The sequence below is a fragment of the Oncorhynchus mykiss genome, chromosome 2, assembly GCF_013265735.2.
Source record: "Oncorhynchus mykiss isolate Arlee chromosome 2, USDA_OmykA_1.1, whole genome shotgun sequence".
NCBI classification, from domain to species: domain Eukaryota; kingdom Metazoa; phylum Chordata; class Actinopteri; order Salmoniformes; family Salmonidae; genus Oncorhynchus; species Oncorhynchus mykiss.
Window position 1 is genome coordinate 73209814 of NC_048566.1, and position 26198 is coordinate 73236011.

A 26198-nucleotide genomic window follows, 5' to 3' on the forward strand; every position below is an offset into this window, starting at 1 on the left:
TAAATCGATAAACACGAATGGCCATACGTAAAAGCATTATAAATACAAGTAACGTTTGTCCATTAGTGGAGGTTTGGGAAACAGTAAATGCTAATAAGTGAAGGAGAGAGTCCATTCCAGTCCATTAGAGTCCCAGTGTGGTGAGAATGGCGGTCTCTCAGAGGTTATCTACTGGCAGGCCACGCTAACTCCAGACCCACAACTCAAAACCACGACAGAGTCTGTCTGATGGATTAGACACACGGCCTTTCTGTAGATCAACAGAAAAGAAGGAATACAAAATAGATGACCAAAATATAATCCCCTTCTTTTTTTATTCTTTTTTTAAAATGGTGCATTATTATTCATGATCCATTTAGGATATTTATTGAGATGTGAGCACTATAAACAGAGAAATAAAAGGAGGGGCTGAGGTTACCTCACATCTCCAATTGTAAACAGAGGAGAGCTGTCACTGGGGTCAGGGAGAGGACACAGTCTGAGTGTGGACCATGTCTTTAGAGGCTGTACACAGCAGCTGAAAAGGCTCATGGTTTTTCAGTGGAGGTCGGGTCGGACGCCGGACAGTGAAACGCTGGCTCATGAGGCTATGAGAGTAGCACTAGGCCAGGATATTGTATGCTGGTTGTGAAGACTAAATGAGACTAACTTGCTCTAGGGGTGCTGCTTTGCAGATGACCCTGTGCTGTTTTTAGCCTATTGAGGGTGTATGTGTGGTGTCAGGGGGGGGGAAGGAACACAGCAAAAATACAACATTTCCATTTCAATGGATTAATGAAGTTGTATTGTATGGGGAACAAGGTCGTTCTATCCAAAAACAACAGGGTAATTGAAATGTACACTTCCTCATGGCTGTCTCAGCAGAGGTGACAGAGAGTTGACAAATGGTCATGACCCCTGCAGAGCCACAAGCAGCAACCACATAGTTTGTGTAAAACCCTCTAATATGAATAAAGAGTATCAAAAGACAGTGTGCTTGGAGAGGAGGTGAGCTGTATTTGACTGTAAAAGCTGGTACTCACTTGATTGGAATGCGTGGGACTGCGGTGGGGGTGGAGGCTGCAGTGACGACCAGCAGAATCTGTTCCAGAGCAGAGAGTCCCCCGCCCACCTGGAACGCCACTTGATCTGCATTGTTCTGTAGAGAGAAAGAACAAGAACCACATTCAGGTAACAGGGAGCTGGACGGACCAAGGTATCACGTTACTCTCAGTGTGGACCCAGCTTCTCTTTTCCTCACCTCCCAGTTGGGAATGAAATCTGAAACAAAGTGATCCCCAAAGCATTCCTGTTAAATCTCAAAAGTGCACAACCCCAGCGTTCCACCCCCACTACAGCCCAGGCAAGTCTCAATGGAGGACAGCTACTCTGCAGACCCACACACACACACACACACACACACACACACACACACACACACACACACACACACACAGCACCAGGGTGGTCTGTGTTCACAAACACAGGCTGAGGGGAGACTGTACAAAAGTAGAGAACAGAGAAATCAAACAAAAACTTAAGAAAATCATCAATCAAGATAAGAGTATTGGATACATTCTGAATTTACTCTTTATTTATTCCAATATAAAATGAGCTATAACTCTGACAGAGGAAGTGCACCCAGCTGAGCCTAGCACACTGCATTTAAAAAAGGTGCAATATGCAAAAATCACTCCGCCATTTCCTGGTTGCTAATATTCTAATAGGTTGCCTAATTTCAGTTTGTGTGACAAAACAATGTATAGTGTAGAGAATCATTGTCATCTAAACCGATGTGAAATATATTTTCTAGAAACAAAAATATTGTATTAAACTGTTTGAAGCTGGTCTACAAAAAATGAAAGCAAAAGTTTAGCATGGGAAGCATAGAAATATAGAACATATCAACCTCTTCTGTCATTCTTATTGACAGCGAGTCTAAGATCTATAACTCACATTTCTATGTGCATTTGGTCAGGTCGCCCAAATAGTTACATATTGCAGTTTTAAAAGGTATAGTAGAATGCGCCTCGAAACCATCATTAAAACAATCATTAAACAAACATGTTTAGTCTAACACAATAGTGTCAATACAGCAGTCCATAGATTTAAGACCAAACAGCACTAAATAAGAGGGCCCTGCCCTGTTGCAAGGAGAGGAGAAGAGAGTCAGAGCTCTTGGCATTGGGTCAGATGCTGCTGCAGCTACACAGTCCAATAAATCAACAGCTCCAAAGCCCAGAGCAAGCGGCTGCTATCAGACATGTTAGTGCCTGGGTCGACCGGGAGGATAGGGGCTCCAGGGGAGGAGTGGGTGCTGATGGAAGGCTTTCCTCACAGAGGGAGCAGCCAGGGGGACAGTCATTCCTCACCACACCAAGCATGGAGGTACACTGGGGGTCCCTCCTATACCTAATGAGGTCACTGTCTCCCAGGTAGTGTGACAGCCCTCAAATCCAGGCACTCCACTCTATTTTAGTTCCACGGATGAAGGGTTTGCCAACAAGCCTGAACACATTGAGGAAGCGCTTTGCAAAACGATATATAAGCTCTTCATCTGTCACTCACACAGACTGCCAAGGCCCAAGTCAGCAGGATCCGGTGACAAAAAACACTGAACTCTGCTAGGGTTAAGGGATTTGGACCAACACACTGAAAAAACACCAGAGGCCCTATGTATGATGTGCAGTGAGGATTATGGAAATCTCTACCATGATCCAATCTGCCCATGTGTGTGGTTGAGTGCTGTTTATAAGAGAACAACCTCCTTTATGTAGGTTACCAGCGGTTTCCATCGATATGGTCTCTAGCACTGAGCTGGGTTTAACCCATTCTTAACTCACCCATCAACGCAGCCATCTAAAAGTTTCTGGGCTAAATGAGAAAAGGCAGCTCTTTCATGGTGTCTTATCAAATGGTCTTTTAAAGGGGTTAACTAGGACCTGCCCAGCTCTGGCTGTCTGACGGTAAAGCCAGACTGGGACAGTTTGGCTGCATCGGTCTTGGCCTGTTGACAGATCAATCTGCTGTGACAAAAAAAGAAAAGAGGATTAACCTCCAATCATTTTAGCCAACTTCTTCAGGTGGTCTACATCTGCAATACCCATGGCATCCTTCCCAGACATGACCCATCTGCTCGTGTGGAGATACACAATCATTCATTTCTTAAAAGAACACAATCAGATATTGGTGTTTTTGGTGCAGGAACCAGCATAGTAAATCAGTGAGTGGACCTCTGTGGTGTTCCTCACGTTTCGGGTTGAATGCATTCAGTTGTGCAACTGACTAGGTAGGTATCCCCCTTTCCCTTCCTTCTATCTATGATGTACAGCTTTACACTCTGCTGGCTCAGTACTGTGGATGGCAGTAGAGCAGAGCAGGAATAATAGGCCTTCTTGTTCCCGATCAATGAAGAATAACTTTTAAATTGAAACAACTAAAGAGAGCAAATTGCAATAACAGCCGAATTACATGCAATGTTAAACAGAACCCTCTGGTACGGAGTTCTTCAGGCACACTTACTGTGAGTTACACATAGAAACAATAGAGCTGTCTTTCATTAAATAACACTTTGAAACACACTGGGAACTGTATAACAACCTTAAGGTGAGATCTCCATAGGACGTGTGCTGTAGTAACTATTGTATCTATTGTTGCCAAATGTTGATTACAGCCAACAGGCTTCCGGTTCCAAAGCCATGGTTACAACATCTGGATTTGATTCATATTTTCAACATGCCACATCTAGCTTAGCACCAATCCTCCACTCCATGTAACTATGGAGCAATGTGTGATCTGTCTGTGTCCTGTCACTCCCTGCTAGACAATCTGGTGACAGTGTAATAGGATGAGGGGTACATTTCTTCTAAAGTGAAACTCCCAACATGACTGAGGACATGAGGAAAGGCGAGGGGGCAGGCCAGACAGTCGAGTCTATCATGAATTATAGAGCTGAAGGAATCTTACCCAATTCTTACTCCTGCTGACCATTAGTACCCCAGCTAATCAGAAGGCTGGCAGCTGTTAATTCCTGTGGCTGTGGCACTGCTGAGAGAAGCGGGAGAAAGGGAGGTAGGGAGGGCCAGCCGGACAGCTCTTTGTAGTCACCTCCCACTAGCCACTTTAATTAGATACATAAAGAAAGGAGGAGGGGAAATGGAGGGGAAAGCCCCGATCCTCTGGCCCCAGGCGCTGGGGAACAACTGGCTGGGAGTTCATTAAAGGTGTGACACAGGACAGCCCCTTTGTCAATCAGTCTTTGGCCTCAAACTGGTTGCCCCAAACAATATTACAGACGGAGTGAGCAGGGCAGACACCCCCATACATGCATTTCATCTTGGACCCCGACTAACATATACACTTGCAAAAAAAGCCTGTGAGGAGTAAACAAAGTCTCAATTTTGTTCAGTAGTCTAAACCAGCATCTGCATGTATGGGAGGAGTGATAAACCACAACAAGACTGCTGGAGTAAACATTTAGAGACTGAGTAAGAGTTTGTATATTAAAAGGGTGTAATGGCATGCTGTTTGGTACACTAAAGTAGAATGATTGGTTGAGAGACTGTAAATGGAGACTGTAAATGGGAAACAATACTGGGTGAGTTTATTTTAAATGTGAAACAATACTGGGGGAGTTTATTTTGAATGAGAAACAATACTGGGGGAGTTTATTTTAAATGTGAAACAATACTGGGTGAGTTTATTTTAAATGAGAAACAATACTGGGGGAGTTTATTTTGAATGAGAAACAATACTGGGTGAGTTTATTTTAAATGTGAAACAATACTGGGTGAGTTTATTTTAAATGTGAAACAATACTGGGTGAGTTTATTTTAAATGAGAAACAATACTGGGTGAGTTTATTTTAAATGTGAAACAATACTGGGGGAGTTTATTTTGAATGAGAAACATTACTGGGTGAGTTTATTTTATGTGAGAAACAATACTGGGTGAGTTCATTTGAAAATGGGAAACAATACTGGATGAGTTTATTTTATGTGAGAAACAATATTGGGTGAGTGTATTTTATGTGAGAAACAATACTGGGTGAGTATATTTTAAATGAGAAACAATACTGGATGAGTTTATTTTAAATGAGAAACAATACTGGGTGAGTTTATTTTAAAATGGGAAACAATACTGGGTGAGTTTATTTTATAAAATGGACTGAGATTCATTAGACTGATGAGGCTAGTGAATGTCATTTAAAAAAAGAAAAACATTTAGCCTAGAAGAACAAGTCGCCTACACAGTTAAAAGTAAAAAATATAATATTTGTATACTATAATTTGCGAACGACCTGTCCTATAGGCTATTTGCATTACATTTTTAATAAATTACAAAAAACAGCTGTTTTCAAATTAAATGTAGGCCTCACTAATTTAATTAGCTTAGGCATAAACATTTTAATTAGGCTTAATAAATAACAAAACATGGCTGTCTACGAACACCAGGGCCGGCCGGTCATGGCTAGAAGGGACCAGTTTTGTTAAATTAACTTCAGATTTGACTTGTCGTAGCAGGTTAGGAGAACTAACATAACAGGTTAGGAGAAAAGGGTCAAAACAAAATCAAATCTTATTGGTCACATACATGTGTTTAGCAGATGTTATTGCGGGTGTAGTGAAATGGGTTAGATACATTTGTTAATTTGACAAAAGCAGGATCCCTTCTAGCCATGACCGTGCCGGCCCACCCCACTCCCTCTGCGATTCAGCACCACAGCAGTGGAAAGAGGACACTCTAGGCCCCTCAAACTCAACTCTGGACCGCAAAGCCAGTTCCACTACTTTTTATACCTGTTCCTGTCTAATCAGGGACTGATTAGGTGCAATTCATTATCAGGTAGAACAAAAAACCAACAGGCTCCGGACCTTGTAGGGCAAGAGTTGTATACCCCTGCTCCAGGGAGCCACAAAATGAAGAAATCGATGTTGGACAAACAAATTGTATATATGCTAATTGTAAATATGTAAAAAGATGTAAATAAATGAATTCGTTAAGGCTGGTTTATTGAGAGAAAGCTTATTTAACAATGCTGTAAAATGAATCCTACATTTATAAAAACACTTGTTTATAAAGCTCAAATCATATATCGCACCATTTTCTAATGGATGATGATAATAAATGTTTATTATAATTTCAACTATCGTGAGGTCGTGACTGTGTGTGATATACGTGGATTATTGAGAACTCTATTTCCTACTATAGGCAGTTGTCTGCCTAGTTATTGCAACATTGTAACTCTGCGATGTGAATAGTTGACAATGATGTTTAGTTTCCAAGTGCTACTGAATAAGCTCAACTGAAATTCACCAACTGTGCATGATACACATCATTACTCCACTAATCCCTTCCAAATCTTTATACTATACATGACACAGGCGCATATGTTGCTCTGGCCTAGGGTGGCAGCAGAACTGCTAGGACTGGGCCTCGCAAACACTTTCCTCTAATTTGATTGTGTTTGAGGTAGACCGTGGCCTGCTCAAAGTGAGCCGCTGCTGTTGGGAAGTCAAAACTCTCCAACTCCTTGGAGCAGCTTGCGACGGCGCATCAGCCTCTTTACTTTGTCCTCAAAATGGCTCAATCGTGAGGCCATCTTTAAGATGTTTTGGAGGGAAAAAAATCCCCTCTCAGAAGGCACACTGGAAACAGGGATAATCAACACAATCTTCACCAATTTTTCCCAGTCGCGTGCACTTAGCTGAAGTCCCTTATGCGTGTCTTTTGCGTGAGTAAAAATAGAAACCCAGCAGACACTAATTTCCCAGCAGTTTGAGGATTTATTAGTCTATGAAGTATATTTGCCTTTGAAGTTGAAAAACATTGACTGGTATTTCCATCAATGAATAAAAAACATTATTGGGTGGGGATAAAGATTTTTTTACCGGCTAATACAAACCCTGTACTGAGACGCAAAATCAGACACCAGACAGCCTATGGAGGAACTACAACACAGAGGGATTTCAATGTTTTACCCCAGTTAAAGTTACAAAAAGTCAGCCATCCTGGAAACATCAACTCAAATATTAAAGGCCATATTCATAGTCTCCAGCAAACCTGTCCTGGTTAGGTAAGAAACATGTAGGTACTTCGGAGAAACAAAGAATGTCAAATTAAACGATTTCCCTGACTTTATGACATACTTTGGCAGCAACAACACAAAAGCTTGTTTGTTTGATAAACAATATAACTCCTTCCGAACTCATAATAAGAGGGTTATTTTCATACAATAGGGCCTATTCAAGAGCAGGTCATGTGAATGGATCATATTCTGGCCAACTTTAGTCTACTCTATTCATTTATTGTAGTAAAATCTGTAGTTAACATAATAACTAAAGAATTCCAGATGGGTTAAGGTTTGGCGACATAGTAAATCACATAGCCTCTCTTCAATAGCTGTCAAGACTAGATTAAATAACCATAACACTTATCATTCAAATCTTAACACTTCTTGTATAGGGGTAAGCCGACAATAGCATTGAAACTCATTGGAGTATAACCCTTAGCCAAAAAAATGTACAAAAATGGTACTAATCTTAAACAAAATCTGCAATTTCTTTACAAAAGTAAGTGTATTATTAACCTGGATGTGAAATAACAATTAACCTCATCAATTTGAATGCTTAATGTGAGCACTTATAGCCATAGACCAGACTATTGAGGAATAATAATAAGCTTCCTGACACACTTCCTGTCACACTTCCTGTCAGTTTGGTCCTCCTAGTCTCATCTGACAAGCTCAATAAAACAAACATTTGGGGAAAGTGGATCTATGACACACTAACACTCCCAATCTAAGCCAGGTGGAACAAAGAAAACCCTCCAAGGGGATGAGGAATTTAGAGAAAAGTATGATTTTCAGCTACAAGACCAGTATACTCGTCTTAGGTGAGTATTGCATTCAGTGTGCAGGAATACAAAATATAACCTTGGAATTTCACAACATTCAGACACTGCTAATTTTGGCTACATCCGTCAACTTCAGGCAGGCTCCTTGAGGCCCTATGTTCTTGTTACTCTGTTGCCCTATTCCCCCACCTCCACATCCCAGGTAGAACAAGCCAACGGTTAGTCATGAAGGGGAGACCAACCAGCCCATGACAGCTGGCAAATGAAAATGTAAATACAGTCTCCACTCTTCAGCTCTTAGACCACAGTGTTTCTGACAGTCCCTCAAGTGTCATAAACTCTCTCCATCTAAGGCCAGCCTTTATTTGAAAGCAGTGACAAACAAATTTGGGCCAGTGTGTAAATATGCAAGTTCATTACCAAGGTATGAGAGCAGAAAGGTAAGAAATTGCCCTGAAAGAAAATCTTAGAGGGAAAAAGCTCTCTACTTCTTTTGAGTTTGACAAAAAAAGAACCCATTAGTGCTCACAGAGGGAGAGGCGTGCTGGGGTCGGAGACTGGGGGGGGGGGGGCTGACTGAGGCAGCCGTGGAGGGGGAGTGTCGGGTGTTGTTCAAGGAATTAGCAGGGAAAGTGGAGACTGAATCAGATACCGCAGAGGAAAAACAAATATCTAGGTGAGTCAATAACACGAGATATGCTTGTTAGGTCAAATAATCTAAACGATCCTGACTTAAAGTGACTCAGGGGGCAGACACCCATGCTGACAGAGACTATATTTATTTGCCTTTGTCCTGGGATTAGAGGAGGAAGTGCTCCCCAGGCTGGTTCACAGGCCAGCCCACCATGGCCCACCCCACTCCCCTCAGCCCAGGCTCACTCTGCTCTGGGCTGAGGGGGAAGAATGTGTTTAACAGACATACTGAATGAAGTCTCTTCCACCCCTCTACACCCACAAAACTCGAATGAATTCACAATAGGGCTTTCCTCAATTGTTTTAATGAACTATAAATATGTAAAGAGCTTTAACCACACAGAGTTGTCTGTCCTAGCGATACCAGTGTTGAATTGAGGAGGACTCCAGGCCTAGTGACCCCTGACCTCCAACAGGGAGAGTATGGAGCTAATGGGAGGAGTTCCCCTGTTAGTGACAGCTTGAACACCATCACACTGGACTCCTCTTCTCTCATTACACTGTACTGCTGTGCCAGTCACTCCTGCCACCTCGCTCTCCCTCTCTCTGGGGAAATTCAGTAATAGCCTCTCCACCCCTCCCCCTGTCAATGACCAGACACCATCATCTCTCTATCCTCCCACCCACCAACATGCACAGTGTGCTTTATCAGACCTTGAACTGCAACTTGGCAGAAGAATGATGGCTTGTCACTATATGTTTTCCTCTTCATAAACACAGTGACAGGTCCTCTTCATAAACCCAGTGCAACTCCATAAAATACCATCAAACAAAGACTCATCTACAGTGGATTTCTTTCATTCATTACATTGACTTAAGTCAACTGTTGTTATCAATGTCTGTCATTCAGTATATAGCTTTCTAAAAAAGCAGCAAATACCAATGAAATACCTGATACTCCACTGTAATTTGAGATCCTTTGGATTACATTTTCTAGGAAAACCTTGTTATTGTATAAACCCACAATATACTTCTGAGGCATGCAAATGTTTGCCTGTCTAGTAATGGGTTGCTCCTCTATTAGTAACATGTGGCCAATGAAAAGACATAGCTAATCTGGCCTGCATTACAAATAACCTGGGGCAAGGTGTTGGGGAGTAAGTGATACTCTACACTGGAAGACAGACAGAGAGCTGCAGCCAAACAGAACGCTTCAGTTCAGAGAACTGTCCCACTCACTGCACACACAACCCACACTGACTAAGCACTGACATAGCAACACCCAAGCAGCACTATATGACATGGAGGAGAGGTGTTAGTGATTTACCTGCTTCTCCAGGATGCGGGAGATCTCTCCCAGGGTTCTGTCCAGGCCTGACACCCTAGTGTTGGCCCACTGCCCGCTGTCCTGGCCCTGGAGCTGCTTCACCAAGTCCTTCACCAGACGCTGGAGCCTAGAGAGAGGGGGAGAGGCTTAGTCCAGTCATCCATCCATCTATAATTTCAGTATCATCAATATTCACTACAGTTAAGTAGATGAAGTAGAAGGCATAAATGTTAAGTAGGGAACTAACTTGGCCTTGTATGGGGAGTCGGGGACTTGTGTCTTTGCCTCCATTGATGTCTCGTACTCCTTTGCCCTACAGAGGGAACATAAAAAACAGTATTTGAATAAGAGGAAAAGAGTACTCCAGTGGTCAGAGAAAAGGCAGGGGAGGATGAGAAGTCTGAAGGAACAGAAAAAGATCAAGTTAAGTGTTTATTTTGCCTGTCAACTGTTCCCCCCCAGTAACTCTAAATAAATCATGCATCAATTCTACAGGGGCATAGTTCCTCACTGCTTTTAAAAATTCACAAGGACATTCCACCCTCATCACTTTACAATGGCATATCACATGTTCTGTTAAACTATATTGTTAAATAAATAGTAAATGGTATGCGCCAACTCGGGTAGCAAAGACATCAGTGTTTTGAATCTATGACCTCCACAGATTCACAGGGTCATTAGAACTGTTCTCTGTGGCATTAGACCAGCAGACATGGCAAAGAACAGGCTCTACTAGTAGCACACAGAGCATCTGTCTGTCAGTCAGACAGTCAGCATCTCAGAGCAGATAAGAGCTATTATAGATCCCAGGCTGACAGAAAGAAGGTCTTACGGTCAGACACAAAGCAGCTGATAAACTAACAGGCCCCGGAAGAGGACAGGTGGAGCCTCCCTAGAGGACCAGACCTGTCCTGGCAGAACAAGGCTCAAGTCATTAGAAACACTGTTAATGTCAATCCAGCTCAGAATTAAAACTTGAAATAAAAGGTTGTGTAGCTCCAGTAAAGACAAAATATTTAGGTAAACTGACTATGGGGTTTTATCAATGTTTACAATTTCTAAGGTTAAATCAGCAAACATTTATCAATCAGAGAAATATCTATGAGCAAATCAGAAATGTCTGCTCTCAAGGGCAACCTTCCCATATAAAAAGGCATGTTTAAACTTGATACCATCATTGAAATGATCAATTCACGTGCTTAACTTTTTAGTCTTTGCACTACGTTATCAATGTCTTCCTCAGCAGTTGTAACAGTTCCAAAAATATTAATATGGCTTTATTTCCGTACTTTTATGTACTGTAAATCAATGCACATTGGCAGTACATGAACTAAAGGGGCAAACTTTTGGCCTGGAGTAAATAAAAATGTTTTAACATCTATTTATTTATTTTATTTCACCTTTATTTAACCAGGTAGGCTAGTTGAGAACAAGTTCTCAATTACAACTGCGACCTGACCAAGATAAAGCAGTGCGAAAAAAACAACAACCCAGAGTAAACAAATGTAGTCAATAACACAAAATAAATAAAAATAATACAAATCTAGGTACAGTGTGTGCAAATGTAAAAGTGTAGGGAGGTAGGCAATAAATAGGCCCTAGAGGCGAAAATAATTACAATTTAGCATTAATACTGGAGTGACAGATGTGCAGAAGATGATGTGCAAGTAGAGATACTGGGGTGCAAAAGAGCAAGAGGGTAAGTAATAATACGGGGATGAGGTAGTCGGGTGTGCTATTTACAGAGTGTGTGTACAGGTACAGTGATCGGTAAGCTGCTCAGACAGCTGATGCTTAAAGTTAGAGAGGGAGATATGTCTCCAGCTTCAAAGATTTTTGCAATTTGTTCCAGTCATTGGCAGCAGAGAACTGCAAGGAAAGGCAGCCAAAGGAAGTGTTGGCTTAGGGGATGACCAGTGCAATATATCTGCTGGAGCATGTGCGTGTTGCTATGGTGACCAGTGGAGCATGTGGGTGTTGCTATGGTGACCAGTGAGCTGAGATAAGGTGGCGCTTTACCTAGCAAAGACTTATAGATGACCTGGAGCCAGTGGGTTTGGCGACGGATATGTAGCGAGGGCCAGTCAAAGAGCATACAGGTCGCTGTGGTGGGTAGTATATAGGGCTTTGGTAATAAAGCACAGGGCACGGTGATAGACTACATCCAGTTTTCTGAGTAGAGTGTTGGGGGTTATTTTGTAAATGACATCGCCGAAGCCAAGGATCGGTAGGATATTCAGTTTTATGAGGGTAAGTTTGGCGGCATTAGTGAAGGAGGCTTTGCTGCGAAATAGGAAGCCGATTGGTGTCGTCTGCGTAGAGGTGGATCAGAGAATCACCAGCAGCATAAGCGAAAAGAGTGGGCCCGAGAATTAAACCCTGTGGCACCCCCATAGAGACTGTGGACAACAGACCCTCCGATTTGACACACTGAACTCTATCAAGAAGTAGTTGGTGAACCAGGCGAGGCAGTCATTTGAGAAACCAAGGGTATTGAGTCTGCCAATAAGAATGCGGTGATTGACAGAGAAGAAAGCCTTGGCAAGGTCGATGAAGACGGCTGCACAGTACTGTCTTTTATCGATGGCGGTTATGATATCGTATGGGACCTTGCGCGTGGCTGAGGTGCACCCATGACCAGCTCGGAAACCAGATTGCATAGTGGAGAAGGTACGGTGGGATTCAGGGGCAGCAGGGTAGCCTAGTGGTTAGAGCGTTGGACTAGTAACCGGAAGGTTGCAAGTTCAAACCCCTGAGCTAACAAGGTACAAATCTGTCATTCTGCCCCTGAACAGGCAGAAACCCACTGTTCCTAGGCCGTCATTGAAAATAAGAACTTGTTCTTAACTGACTTGCCTAGTTAAATAAAGGTAAAATAAATTTTTAAAAATCAAAATGGTTGGTGATCTGTTTATTAACTTGGCTTTAGTAATAGGGGTTGCAACAATTTCGGCGGATAATTTTAGAAAGAGAGGGTCCAGATTGTTTAGGCCAGTTGATTTGTAGGGATCCAGATTTTGCAGTTCTTTCAGAACATCAGCTGTCTGGATTTGGGTGAAGGAGAAGCAGGGGCGGGAGGGGGGGCAAGTTGCTGCAGGGGGTGCCGAGATGTTGGCCAGGGTAGGGGTAGCCAGGTGGAAAGCATGGCCAGCTGCAGAAAAATGCTTATTGAAATGATCGATTATCGTAGATTTATTGGTGGTGACAGTGTTGACTATCCTCAGTGCAGTGGGCAGCTGGGAGGAAGCGCTCTTATTCTCCGTGGACTTTAGTTTCCCAAAACGTTTTGGAATTAGTGCTACAGGAAGCAAATTTCTGTTTGAAAAAGCTAGCCTTAGCTTTCCTAACTGACTGAGTATATTGGTTCTTGATTTCCCTGAAAAGTTGCATATCACGGGGGCTATTCGATGCTAATGCAGAACGCCACAGGATGTTTTTGTGCTGGTCAAATGCAGTCAAGTCTGGGGTGAACCAAGGGCTATATCGGTTCTTAGTTCTACATTTTTTGAATGGGGCATGCTTATTTAAGATGGAGAGGAAAGCACTTTTGAAGAGCAACCAGGCATCCTCTATTGACTGGATGAGGTCAATATTCTTCCAGGATACCTGGGCCAGGTCGATTAGAAAGGCCTGCTCGCTGAAGTGTTTTAGGGAGCGTTTGACAGTGATGAGTGGAGGTAGTTTGACCGCGGATCCAGTACACACGCAGGCAATGAGGCAGTGATCACTGAGATCCTGGTTGAAGACAGCAGAGGTGTATTTAGAAGGCAGGTTGGTCAGGATGATATCTATGAGGGTGCCCATGTTTCCGGATTTGTGGTTGTACCTGGTAGGTTCCTTGATGATTTGCGTGAGATTGAGGGCATCTAGCTTAGATTGTAGGATGGCTGGGATGTTAAGCATGTCACAGTTTAGGTCACCTAACAGTACCAACTCTGAAGATAGATGGGGGGGGGGTGATCAACTCACATATGGTGTCCAAGGCACATCTAGGGGCCGAGGGGGGGGGGGGGGGGGGTCTATAACAAGGGGCAACGGTGAGAGACTTGTTTCTGGAAAGGTGGATTTTTAAATGTAGAAGCTCGAATTGTTTGGGCACAGACCTGGATAGTATGACAGAACTCTAAAGGCTATCTCTGCAGTAGACCCCGCCCCCTTTGGGAGTTCTATATTGTTGTAAAATGTTATAGTTAGGGATGGAAATTTCAGGTGGCCTTCCTAAGCCAGGCCTCAGACACGGCTAGGACATCCAACATCCATACAGTGCTCTGTGAAAAAACCTGCGTTTGTAAATGTAATATCATACAGTATTGTAGAGGGATTTGGATGGGTTAATGGAAGGTAATATGATCAGAAACACAGGGCTCCAGAGCAGATTGTCACTGTAGGTCAGTGTGGCCCGCCAGCAATATTATTGCCCCCCCCAAATTAATGATGAATATTATAATTTTTTATTATAATTTAAAAAAAACTCAGACCTGCGATGCAGGAAGTTACCCCACCTAAATAATGCAAAAGTTACATGTTAACTTCATTCATGAGGATAGCGAATGTAGGCGACAGTAAACAGATGGAGTACCTACTACCAGTCGAGTAATTCATTTCAACAATAATCGTCATTTCAATTTGACTTTACAAACAAGAAGAGGGCTTTATTGGAGTTTATTTCTTCTAAACCGATGCGTATTTAAAATGACAGCAACTGGCTGAGGCTTAACAGCATCTTTCACAATAGAGAAATGTGGCCTAATAGAAGTGGGATGTTTTAATTAGGGCTACTTACAATGACAGCTAGCCCAAAATGTAGCATCCTACATAAAACAATAATTTAAAGAAAAAAAGGCGATGTCTGTTAATGTCTGTTAATATCAGGAGTCTCGGTGTCACGTCTACTCCCGCTCCTCCCCTCCGGGGTTCGACATCGCCGGTATACTAACCACCGGTCCTGGGATCCATCATTACGCACACCTGGACTCCCATTAACTCCCCTATATCTGGCACTCTCTTAGGTTCCTTCCCCAGTCAGTATTGATCCTGTGTTAACGCATATATGCTACTGTTACGTTGATCGTTTTATTAAATGTTTCACCTGCACCTGCTTATCAACTCACAGCGTTTTCGTTACAGAATACTGACTCAAACAATGGAAGCAGCAGGAGAACAAAATATCTCCCAGACAGTCGACGAGCAGGGATACCTTCTACGTCAACATCAGGACCAGCTGGCACAACTGGGGACAGCTATGGGAGAGGTTCTTGTGTGCAATGTCTCAAACGTACCCGGGATGCGTTGCCATCAACTAGCGGAGGATACTCGACAACCAGTCGACCCAGTGAGCCAGCACAACAGCCCATTCAGCAACCTACTCAGGTCAGCGATGCCTATTTGTCCCTCCCAGATAAATATGACGACACCCCATCTAAATGCCATGGCTTCCTACTTCAGTGCTCACTCTACTTTACACACCAGAGGGGAGCCCCCACCACCGAGAGCTCCAAGGTTGCCACTGTTATTTCTCTGCTGACTGGGCAGGCTTTGGAATGGGCCACAGACATCTGGGAGAGAGGAGAGGAGCTAGATTCATATGCGGGGCTCATGGCTCTGTCCAAATGCAGCTTCGATCATCCCCTGGAGGGCAGAGAGTGGGGTGAGCGCTTACTCCAATTACGCAAGAGGGACCAGACAGCTGCCGAGTACACGCTCACCTTCTGGACAGTAGCAGCATCCAGCGGATGGAACGAGCAGGCGCTTCGTACGCTATTCCAAAGAGGTCTGCGCAAGGAGGTCTAGACGGAACTAGCCTGTCGAGACGACAACCTCACTTTGGACGCACTCATTGGGATGGCCATCCGTCTGGATAACCTACTACTGGAGCGTCGGTACTCTCATCGCTTCTCCCCCTCCCTCAGGGAACACTCTGGATCAGAGCCTGAACCCATGGAGGTAGGGGTCTTACACCTCCCCACGCCGGGATCCACAAGAGCAGAGGGACGGTCACGTGATCTTCCACCTCATAGGGCAGGAGTGAGTATTCCATCTTCATCACTTTCTGCTAAACTATTTTTGGTGTCCATCACACTAGTTGATTGTCCCTTATGTACTGTGTCTACAGCGTTAGTGGATTCCGATGCCGCGGGGAACTTTATTGACCAGACCCTTGCCTCCTCTCTTAACATAATCTCCTACCCGCTCTACTCTCCTTTTCTGGTTCAAGCCCTTGATAATTGGCCATTAGGATCCGGAACCATCACACACACACACATCACCCAACCACTCACCCTCACCGTTGAGTCCATTCATCAGGAGAACATCCCCTTGTTCATCACCAGTGCACCGGGTCACAAGATCATCCTCGGCCTCCCTTGGCTTCAACGCCATAACCCCACCATGGTCATGGTCGAGGATGGGAATCACAGAGTGATCACCCGAATGCCGGAGGACCTGCTTCCCCATTCCCTGTGGTTCCAAGTCAGTTGAGAGTCCTGTGGTTGCCGTTCAGCCCAACATCCCGGAGGTATACCAGGACCTGCAGGAGGTATTTTCCAAGACCCGCCATCGAACTGCTGGCAGGGTCTGCGCCTCCGCACAGACGCATCTACCCTCTGTCGGTGGCTGAGACCCAGGCCATGGAGGATTACATCAGAGGCGATTCAACAAGGTTTTATCTGCATGTCCACTTCTTCATGGCCAAAAAGGATGGAGGGTTACATCCATGTAATGAATAGCGAGGACTCAACGAAATCACCAGGAAGTACCGTTACCCTATCCCTTTGGTGCCGGAAGCCATCGAACAGCTCTACGGGGCCTGGTTCTTTACCAAACTGAGTGCTTACAATCTCATCTGCATCCGGGAGTGGGATGAGTGGAAGACTGCGTTTAGCACAATGTCTGGTCACTATGAGTACTTGGTGATGGCATTTGGTTTAGCCAACGCTCCGTCAGCGTTCCAGGCATTTGTTAACGAGGTGTTCAGGGACATGCTCGGATGCCAGGTCATCGTGTAAATCGATTACATCTTGGTCCACTCGGCTACCCTGGAGGATCACATCACTCACGTTCAAGGCAGTCCCGAAACATCTCCTGGCTAACCACCTGTTCATCAAGGCTGAGAAGTACCAACTTCATTAGAGGGCTGTCTCCTTCTTAGGCTACCAAATCAGCCAGCAAGTAGTGTGGATGGACAACAGGAAGGTAGATGTGGTCAGGTCATGGCCAGTCCCAACCACCATAAAGGGGTTAGCAAACTTCTACCGCCGTTTCATCAGAAACGTCAGCTCTGTCGCTGCCCCTTTCACCTCAAGGGTGGGCCCTGTAGGTTGGTGGTTCTACTTTGAGAGTGACATTTTCTCTTGCTAGAAAGCTAATTGTTCTGAACTAATGTTGCCATTAAAAAAAGTATAGCCTACAGTAGGCTACGTAGACCTGTTTCTCCCCACTAATCACAGCACAGAAAAATAGACAAAAATAAGAACTTAATAGAAACATTGGGGATTTTATTAGTGTAATCAGATCGAAATGATTATGTTACTGTCATTTAAATTATGTATTCATCAGATGTGTTCAAACATTTTGTTCAATTTGTTGTGTAGGCCTATTAGTTGTGCTAATATTTTATATGCAAATTATGTTCTGGCCCTCCGACTATTAGCTCCGAAAAATGTGGCCCCCATGTGAAACCTAGTTGTGTACGTACATTCCCACAAAGATTACTGGATTAACCAAGGATGTATGCATTTTCCCAATGCTGAGAGAAACTTAACATGAAACGCTATTAGTACTGTCTTTTCCGAATGTATGAAAACAGAAAGATTGTTTACTGTGAGAACAGACCATAAACTGCATTACCAAAGAGGCATTACCCCGAGATATTCAGAGCCTGGTGTGAAGGCAAGGTCAGGGTCCTTAAATGCTATAGGCATGCTGAGTAAACCGATCAGCTAAACGGCTAGTGGGGTGACGGAGGTCCATCATTCTATCACATTATTTAACATGTCCTCCAAGACGACTGAATAAAAAAATGCTGCTGCTTTCCTGTCACCAGAACTTGAACTATACCTGGCCCGTTTGTCATTCCTAATATTACAATTTTCATCTCTGACAGGTTTACACCCACCCAGGTTAAACGGGGAGCAATTGCTGAGCCATTCATCATGCTCGGCAGCAGGCTCGGCTAAATGGGCTGCGGCTATAAATATTAGTAATCAGCTATAAGAGAAAAAGCACAAATCTACAATGCAGAACTAATAATCAATTCATCACAGTCTGCTCTTTATTAATCTGGACTGGGCTGGCCCTGACCGACAAAGAGAGCCAACACTGTAAAAATGTCTACCTTTGGAGGCAAAAAGTAACCAATTTAGTTTTATATTGTTACATGTATACTGTTTGATGCTGTGATACTGTATATACTGTGCATTATGGCAAAACAGCTAAACAGTCGGGTTGGACCCAAATGGACCGGTTGTTTTAACTACAAGTCGGCTTGATGAGCCTGAAACCTCTAGTGGTTTCCCTGGGGCCTCATCTCACAGGAACATTGTGTGTATTTGGACCCCTTCAGCTCCTCTACTGGGTGAAAGGAGTATTGCTGTGATGACCTATCCAGGTTCCACACAGGGGTGTCTTTGTGTGTCCACCTCCTTCTGAGCTCCACTAACACACTACTGACTCTGTTCCCAGCCAAGGGAAACACACACAGCGGGCTACAGCCAAACGGCTTGCACTACAGGAGCAGGTACACACTTCCAAATCCATGTTTCAAAGTTCAGAACGCATCCCAACGCATATTTTCATCAGAAAAGAAGCCCAATATTACAGGAAAAAAGACAGCCAAACCGCCAAAATGTGGGTTAAACTGTGTTCAGCAGTTTATGATGGAGGGGATAAAAGCCCGCCTCAGAGTCCAATGAAAACATCTCTTGCATTTTACCGACACCCTGCCATGCTCCAATAAAACGGCTCATTTCCACTCAGCGATGGAACTGCTCACCTTTATGCTAGTTGGGGCTTTGTGTTATTTACTACCTCTAAAAGCCTTGTGCCTCTGAGTGCTAGTCTCAGCAGGGTTAGAGCTGGGGCTGAGAGAGAGAGGGCTGGGGATGGGGCTAGGGATGGTGAACAGAGGCAGATCATGTCACTTTCTCAGCAGCAAGCTCCTCCATAAGGGAACAGAAACACTCATGACAAACTTCACTGAAAGCGAGTTATATAGAATAAAGTACTAAATATTTAATATGTTGGATACTTCTGCCCCCTCTACCAGTCCCCTTTAAATAAAACATAAGTCGGACATATACTGAGAAGCTGAGTTAAGTTAAAATGTTAGTGAGCGCTGCTAAAAATAGAATGTATAACAAAGTGGATCCATCACAAGGTGAGTGAGTGTCCTGGTAATAAAAGTGACTACAAAACAGGACCGTTTGCTCGTAAGAGTTAACGACGCGCATAAGACATATGTCATTTCAGGTGCTGCACCCCCCAGGCCGTCATAGTCCAACCTGCCCCGTGACAAACAGCTCATCCCACAACTTTCTCTCTACTGCCGTGTCCCTATCCTGTCCCCCAACCCCTTCCTTCCTCCCTTCTTGTGACAGGCTACTAAACTGATTGATCCCATGTCTGGGATCTGACAGAGGCGCGTTGCCTCCTATTTGTTGATTACTATTGATTTTCTTTGATACTTCATTTAAAAATCAATAGCCCGGAGAAAGAAAAATAGGCATGGTTTACACATACTTTAACATACTATTGTCCACTGGAGGCGGCTTCAGTTTTGGCAGAACCCTGGCAGCAATTAGGGGGAGAGCTCTTAACAGGTGAAAGCCAGGGCCTCAGATCGATACCCATTTTTCTTCCCCAATCACAGAAAGTGGCCATAAATTAAGCTCATCAGTGTTATTCTGTGGACAGCTGTGATGCACATAACGTCTGCTTCCATCGCCTTGTCACTCAAAGCACCCTGCCGAAGGCAGCGCTGTCCTCTGTGCCTGAGAGGGTGTCACGAGAGAGAGAGAGAGAGAGAGAGAGAGAGAGAGAGAGAGAGAGAGAGAGAGAGAGAGAGAGAGAGAGAGAGATGGATGCATCACCTGGAGTTCATGCGTCCGCGGAGCTTCTTTGCCTTCTTGCGTGCCTTCTGCCTCTCCTCTCCGTCCTTCACACTCTCAGAGGAGACAGTGCTGTCCGTCACAATGTCAACTATGTACTTCTTTAAGGAAAGATGCTCCTGAAACACATGCAAACACTTCATTACAACTAAGCTCATTATTAAAAATGTGTCCAACAGTGTAAGCAAATGTGATGCTGATATGAAATTGTAATGGACACAAGGAGTGAGGAAAGAAGGTTAAATAAAAAGGCAGGCAATTATCTAGGGTGCCATTTTTCCTTGGTAGACATAACCTCTGGCACTGAGAAGCCTGTGAGTCCACCTGCTGCCTGGCACCCATGGTAATGCTGAATTAGGTAGAGGTTTTGCTTCCAGTCTACAATACGCCACACCAGGTCTGTCAGATCAGATGCTGCTGATATCTCCACCAGGAGACAGAGGGATGTAACCCAATTTAAAAATCATGATGGATGTGCAAAAAAATCAATTACCCAATTATGCTGTCATCCAGAATCCTAGAGGATGGAATGGTCTAACTAGATGACAGTATCCATTCAGCAGTCTAGCCTGCATGAGGCATTCCATTTCTTTTTGTTAAGTGTTGGCAGTGCACCTGCTGCTTGAAAAGGGGTTTCAGAAGAAACCCTTGAAAGAACGGTGTCATCATAAGCACACTAGAGATAGAGAAGACCGACAGTTAACTATGTGCTAAAGTGCTCAATAATCCATGTGCAATAGCGATCACAAACAGGATCGGGAATCAATTCTTACAGCTTTATTGTTTTGACTTTTTTATTTGTTATCAACCTGATCAATCAGAGGGACCCTTAAAAAAGAGATTGCAGTCAGAGTGCAGTATAACTGTAGTACAACTTCAGTATGCTGCAAATACTGTGTCTAAAATATATTTACTGCAGTAATTTTGCAATATACAGTGGGGAGAACAAGTATTTGATACACTGCCGATTTTGCAGGTTTTCCTACTTACAAAGCATGTAGAGGACTGTAATTTTTATCATAGGTACACTTCAACTGTGGTTGGATGGGGAGTGTCGCTGCACAGCTATTTCCAGGTCTCTCCAGAGATGTTCAATTGGGTTCAAGTCCGGGCTCTGGCTGGGCCACTCAAGGACATTCAGAGACTTGTCCCGATGCCACTCCTGATTTGTCTTGGCTGTGTGCTCAGGGTCGTTGTCTTGTTGGAAGGTGAACCTTTGCCCCAGTCTGAGAACCTGCTCCAGAATGCTCAGGACTTCATCAAGTGTCTCTCTGCTCTGTTTCCATTCATCTTTCCCTCGATCCTGACTGGTCTCCCAGTCCATGCCGCTGAACAACATCCCCACAGCATGATGCTGTCACCACCATGCTTCAGCACAGGGATGGTATTGGCCAGGTGATGAGCGGTTCCCGGTTTCCTCCAGACGTGATGCTTTGTATTCAGGCCAAAGAGTTCAATCTTGGTTTCTTCAGACCAGATAATCTTGGTTCTGGGAGTCCTTTAGGTGCTTCCGTCTTGCCACTCTACCATAAAGGCCTAATTAGTGGAGTGCTTCAGAGAACGTTGTCCATCTGGAAGGTCCTCCCATCTCCACAGAGGAAATCTGGAGGTCTGTCAGAGTTCTTGGTCACCTCCCCATCCAACCTGACGGAGCTTGAGAAGATCTGCAGAGGAGAATGGGAGAAAGTCCCCAAATACAGGTATGCTGTAATCGCTGCCAAAGGTGCTTCAACAAAGTACTGAGTAAAGGGTCTGAATAGTTATGTAAATGTGAGGTTTTTGTAAAAAAAAATATACAGTGCCTTGAACTTTGCGACCTTTTGCCACATTTCAGGCTTCAAACATAAAGATATAAAACTGTATTTTTTGTGAAGAATCAACAACAAGTGGGACACAATCATGAAGTGGAATGACATTTATTGGATATTTCAAACTTTTTTAACAAATCAAAAACTGAAAAATTGGGCGTGCAAAATTATTCAGCCCCCTTAAGTTAATACTTTGTAGCGCCACCTTTTGCTACGATTACAGCTGTAAGTCGCTTGGGGTATGTCTCTATCAGTTTTGCACATCGAGAGACTGAAATGTTTTCCCATTCCTCCTTGCAAAACAGCTCGAGCTCAGTGAGGTTGGATGGAGAGCATTTGTGAACAGCAGTTTTCAGTTCTTTCCACAGATTCTTGATTGGATTCAGGTCTGGACTTTGACTTGGCCATTCTAACACCTGGATATGTTTATTTTTGAACCATTCCATTGTAGATTTTGCTTTATGTTTTGGATCATTGTCTTGTTGGAAGACAAATCTCCGTCCCAGTCTCAGGTCTTTTGCAGACTCCATCAGGTTTTCTTCCAGAATGGTCCTGTATTTGGCTCCATCCATCTTCCCATCAATTTTAACCATATTCCCTGTCCCTGCTGAAGAAAAGCAGGCCCAAACCATGATGCTGCCACCACCATGTTTGACAGTGGGGATGGTGTGTTCAGGGTGATGAGCTGTGTTGCTTTTACGCCAAACATAACGTTTTGCATTGTTGCCAAAAAGTTCAACATTGGATCATTCAGAGATCCTCACTGACCTTCTGGAGAGAGTTTGCTGCACTGAAAGTAAAGGGGCTGAATAATTTTGCACGCCCAATTTTTCAGTTTTTGATTTGTTTAAAAAGTTTGAAATATCCAATAAATGTCGTCCCACTTCATGATTGTGTCCCACTTGTTGTTGATTCTTCATCAAAAAATACAGTTTTATATCTTTATGTTTGAAGCCTGAAATGTGGCAAAAGGTCGCAAAGTTCAAGGGGGCCGAATACTTTCGCAAGGCACTGTACCTACACGTACGCTACGGTCACAAGACGCAGGCCTCCTAATTGTCCCTAGAATTTGGAGGCAGGGCTTTCTCCTATAGAGCTGCATTTTTATGGAATGGTCTACCTACCCATGTAAGAGACGCAAACTCGATCTCAACCTTTAAGTCTTTACTGAAGACTCATCTCTTCAGTGGGTCATATGATTGAGTGTAGTCTGGCCCAGGAGTGGGAAGGTGAACGGAAAGGCTCTGGAGCTTCGAACCACCCTTGCTGTCTCTGCCTGGCCGGTTCCCCTCTTTCCACTGGGATTCTCTGCCTCTAACCCTATTACAGGGGCTGAGTCACTGGCTTACTGGGGCTCTCTCATGCCGTCCCTGGAGGGGGTGCGTCACCTGAGTGGGTTGATTCACTTATGTGGTCATCCTGTCTGGGTTGGCGCCCCCCCCCCCCTTGGGTTGTGCCGTGGCGGAGGTCTTTGTGGGCTATACTCAGCCTTGTCTCAGGATGGTAAGTTGGTGGTTGAAGATATCCCTCTAGTTGTGTGGGGGCTGTGCTTTGGCAAAGTGGGTGGGGTTATATCCTTCCTGTTTGGCCCTGTCCGGGGGTGTCCTCGGATGGGACCACAGTGTCTCCTGACCCCTCCCGTCTCAGCCTCCGGTATTTATGCTGCAGTAGTTTATATGTGTCGGGGGTTAGGGTCAGTTTGTTATATCTGGAGTACTTCTCCTGTCCTATTCGGTGTCCTGTGTGAATTTATGTGGGCTCTCTCTAATTCTCTCTTTCTCTCTCTCTCTCGGAGGACCTGAGCCCTAGGACCATGCCTCAGAACTACCTGGCATGATGACTCCGTGCTGTCCCCAGTCCACCTGGCTGTGCTGTTGCTCCAGTTTCAACTGTTCTGCCTTATTATTATTGGACCATGCTGGTCATTTATGAACATTTGAACATCTTGGCCATGTTCTGTTATAATCTCCACCCGGCACAGCCAGAAGAGGACTGGCCACCCCACATAGCCTGGTTCTTCTCTAGGTTTCTTCCTAGGTTTTGGCCTTTCTAGGGAGTTTTTCCTAGCCACCGTGCTTCTACACCTGCATTGCTTGCTGTTTGGGGTTTTAGGCTGGGTTTCTGTACAGCACTTTGAGATATCAGCTGATGTACGAAGGGCTATATAAATACATTTGATTTGACATGGTTGATGATTTTACTAGATATTATCTAGCGTGTCCTGCGTTGCATATAATCTGACTGAGCATACAAGCATACAAGTATCTAAGTATCTGACTGAGCGGTGGTAGGCAGAAGCAGGCGCGTAAACATTCATTCAAACAGCACTCTCGTGCGTTTTGCCAGCAGCTCTTTGTTGTGTGTCAAGCATTGCGCTGTTTATGACTTCAAGCCTATCAACTCCCGAGATGAGGCTGGTGTAACCGAAGTGAAATGAGTGGCTAGTTAGCGCGCGCTAATAGTGTTTCAAACTTCACTCGCTCTGAGCCTTGGTGGTTGTTTCCCTTGCTCTGCATGGGTAACCCTGCTTCGATGTGGTGGCTGTTGTCGTTGTGTTGCTGGTTCGAGGGAGGGAGGAGCGAGGAGAGGGACGGAACATCCAATAGTCAACGGTTAATTAAATACAAATGGTATAGAGGGAAATAGTCCTATAATTCCTATAATAACTACAACCTAAAACTTCTTACCTGGGAATATTGAAGACTCATGTTAAATACTTTGAGATAGGGGGCGCTCTTAATTTTTGGATAAAAAACATTTCCGTTTTAAACAAGATATTTTGTCACGAAAAGATGCTCGACTATGCATGTAATTGACAGCTTTGGAAAGAAAAAACTCTGACGTTTCCAAAACTGCAAATATATTATCTGTGAGTGCCCCAGAACTAATGCTACAGGCGAAACCAAGATGAAGTTTCATACAGGAAATGCCCCAGATTCTGAAGGCACTGTGTTCCAATGTCTCCTTATATGCGCCAGGAATGAGCCTGCCTTTTCTGTCGTTTCTCCAAGGTGTCTGCAGCATTGTGACGTATTTGTAGGCATATCATTGGAAGATTGACCATAAGAGACTACATTTACCAGGTGTCCGCCCGGTGTCCTGTGTCAAAATTATTGCGTAATCTCTAGGTCCATGCGCGTTCCATTTCTTCAGAAGAGAAAGTCAACTGCCATGAAGGATTTATAATCGATAGATATGTGAAAAACACCTTGAGGAATAATTCTAAACATCGTTTGCCATGTTTCTGTCGATTTTATGGAGTTAATTTGGAAAAAAGTTTGCGTTTTAATGACTTAATTTTTTCTTTTTTTCTTACCCAAACGTGATGAAGAAAACGGAGCGATTTGTCAACACAAATAATATTTTTGTAAAAACTGAACATTTGCTATCTAACTGAGAGTCTCCTCATTGAAAACATCTGAAGTTCTTCAAAGGTAAATTATTTTATTTGAATGCTTTTCTGTTTTTTGTGAAAATGTTGCATGCTGAATGCCAGGGATAATCCTATGCTAGGCTATCAATACTGTTACACAAATGCTTGTTTAGCTATGGTTCAAAAGCATATTTTGAAAATCTGAGATGACAGTGTTGTTAACAAAAGGCTAAGCTTGAGAGCAAATAGATTTATTTCATTTCATTTGCGATTTTCATGAATAGTTAACGTTGCGTTATGCTAATGAGCTTGCGGATAGATTTACACAATCCTGGATACAGGTTTTTTTCGTAGCTAAACGTGACGCAGAAAACGGAGCAATTTGTCAACACAAATAATCTTTTTGTAAAAACTGAACATTTGCTATCTAACTGAGTCTCCTCATTGAAAACATCTGAAGTTCTTCAAAGGTAAATGATTTTATTTGAATGCTTTTCTGTTTTTTGTGAAAATGTTGCCTGCTGAATGCTAACGCTAAATGCTAACGCTAAATGCTACGCTAGCTATCAATACTGTTACACAAATACTTGTTTTGCTATGGTTGAGAAGCATATTTTGAAAATCTGAGATGACAGTGTTGTTAACAAAAGGCTAAGCTTGAGAGCTAGCATATTGATTTCATTTCATTTGCGATTTTCATGAATAGTTAACGTTGCGTTATGGTAATGAGCTTGAGGCTGTAGTCACGATCCCGGATCCGGGATGGCTAGACGCAAGAAGTTAAAAGGAACCACCAGCTTTCATATGTTCATGTTCTGAGCAAGGAACTGAAACGTTAGCTTTCTTACAATTATTTAAACCAAATTGAACATGTTTCATTATTTACTTATTTAAAATTTCATTATTTAAAATCCTTTCTGTCTTTTAATGTGATTTGTGTGTATATATATATATATATATATATATATATATATATATATATATATATATAAAAATAAATAAATAAATTGGCTTTTTTGGTCCTCCAATAATCGGTATCTTTAGAACGTGCATAGAATGTTCTGTATTGTTTCCCTGGCAACAATACATTTTCCTGATTAATGTGCAGCTACTAAATGTAT

General features: G+C 43.5%; 1 protein-coding gene across 5 annotated transcripts in view; it reads right to left on the bottom strand.

Annotated features, from left to right (window-relative positions):
• The window catches only part of scaper (S-phase cyclin A-associated protein in the ER), a 116099-nt gene that overhangs the window by 33093 nt on the left and 56808 nt on the right, over window positions 1-26198 (bottom strand). For all 5 annotated transcript variants that reach the window (XM_021571194.2, XM_021571178.2, XM_021571170.2 and 2 more), the window contains 4 exons: window positions 19879-20015; window positions 10041-10106; window positions 9794-9920; window positions 1023-1138 (listed from right to left, as the gene is read on the bottom strand). In XM_021571194.2, the coding sequence (XP_021426869.2) occupies window positions 1023-1138; window positions 9794-9920; window positions 10041-10106; window positions 19879-20015 (446 nt within the window). The remainder of the gene's footprint in view (window positions 1-1022; window positions 1139-9793; window positions 9921-10040; window positions 10107-19878; window positions 20016-26198) is intronic.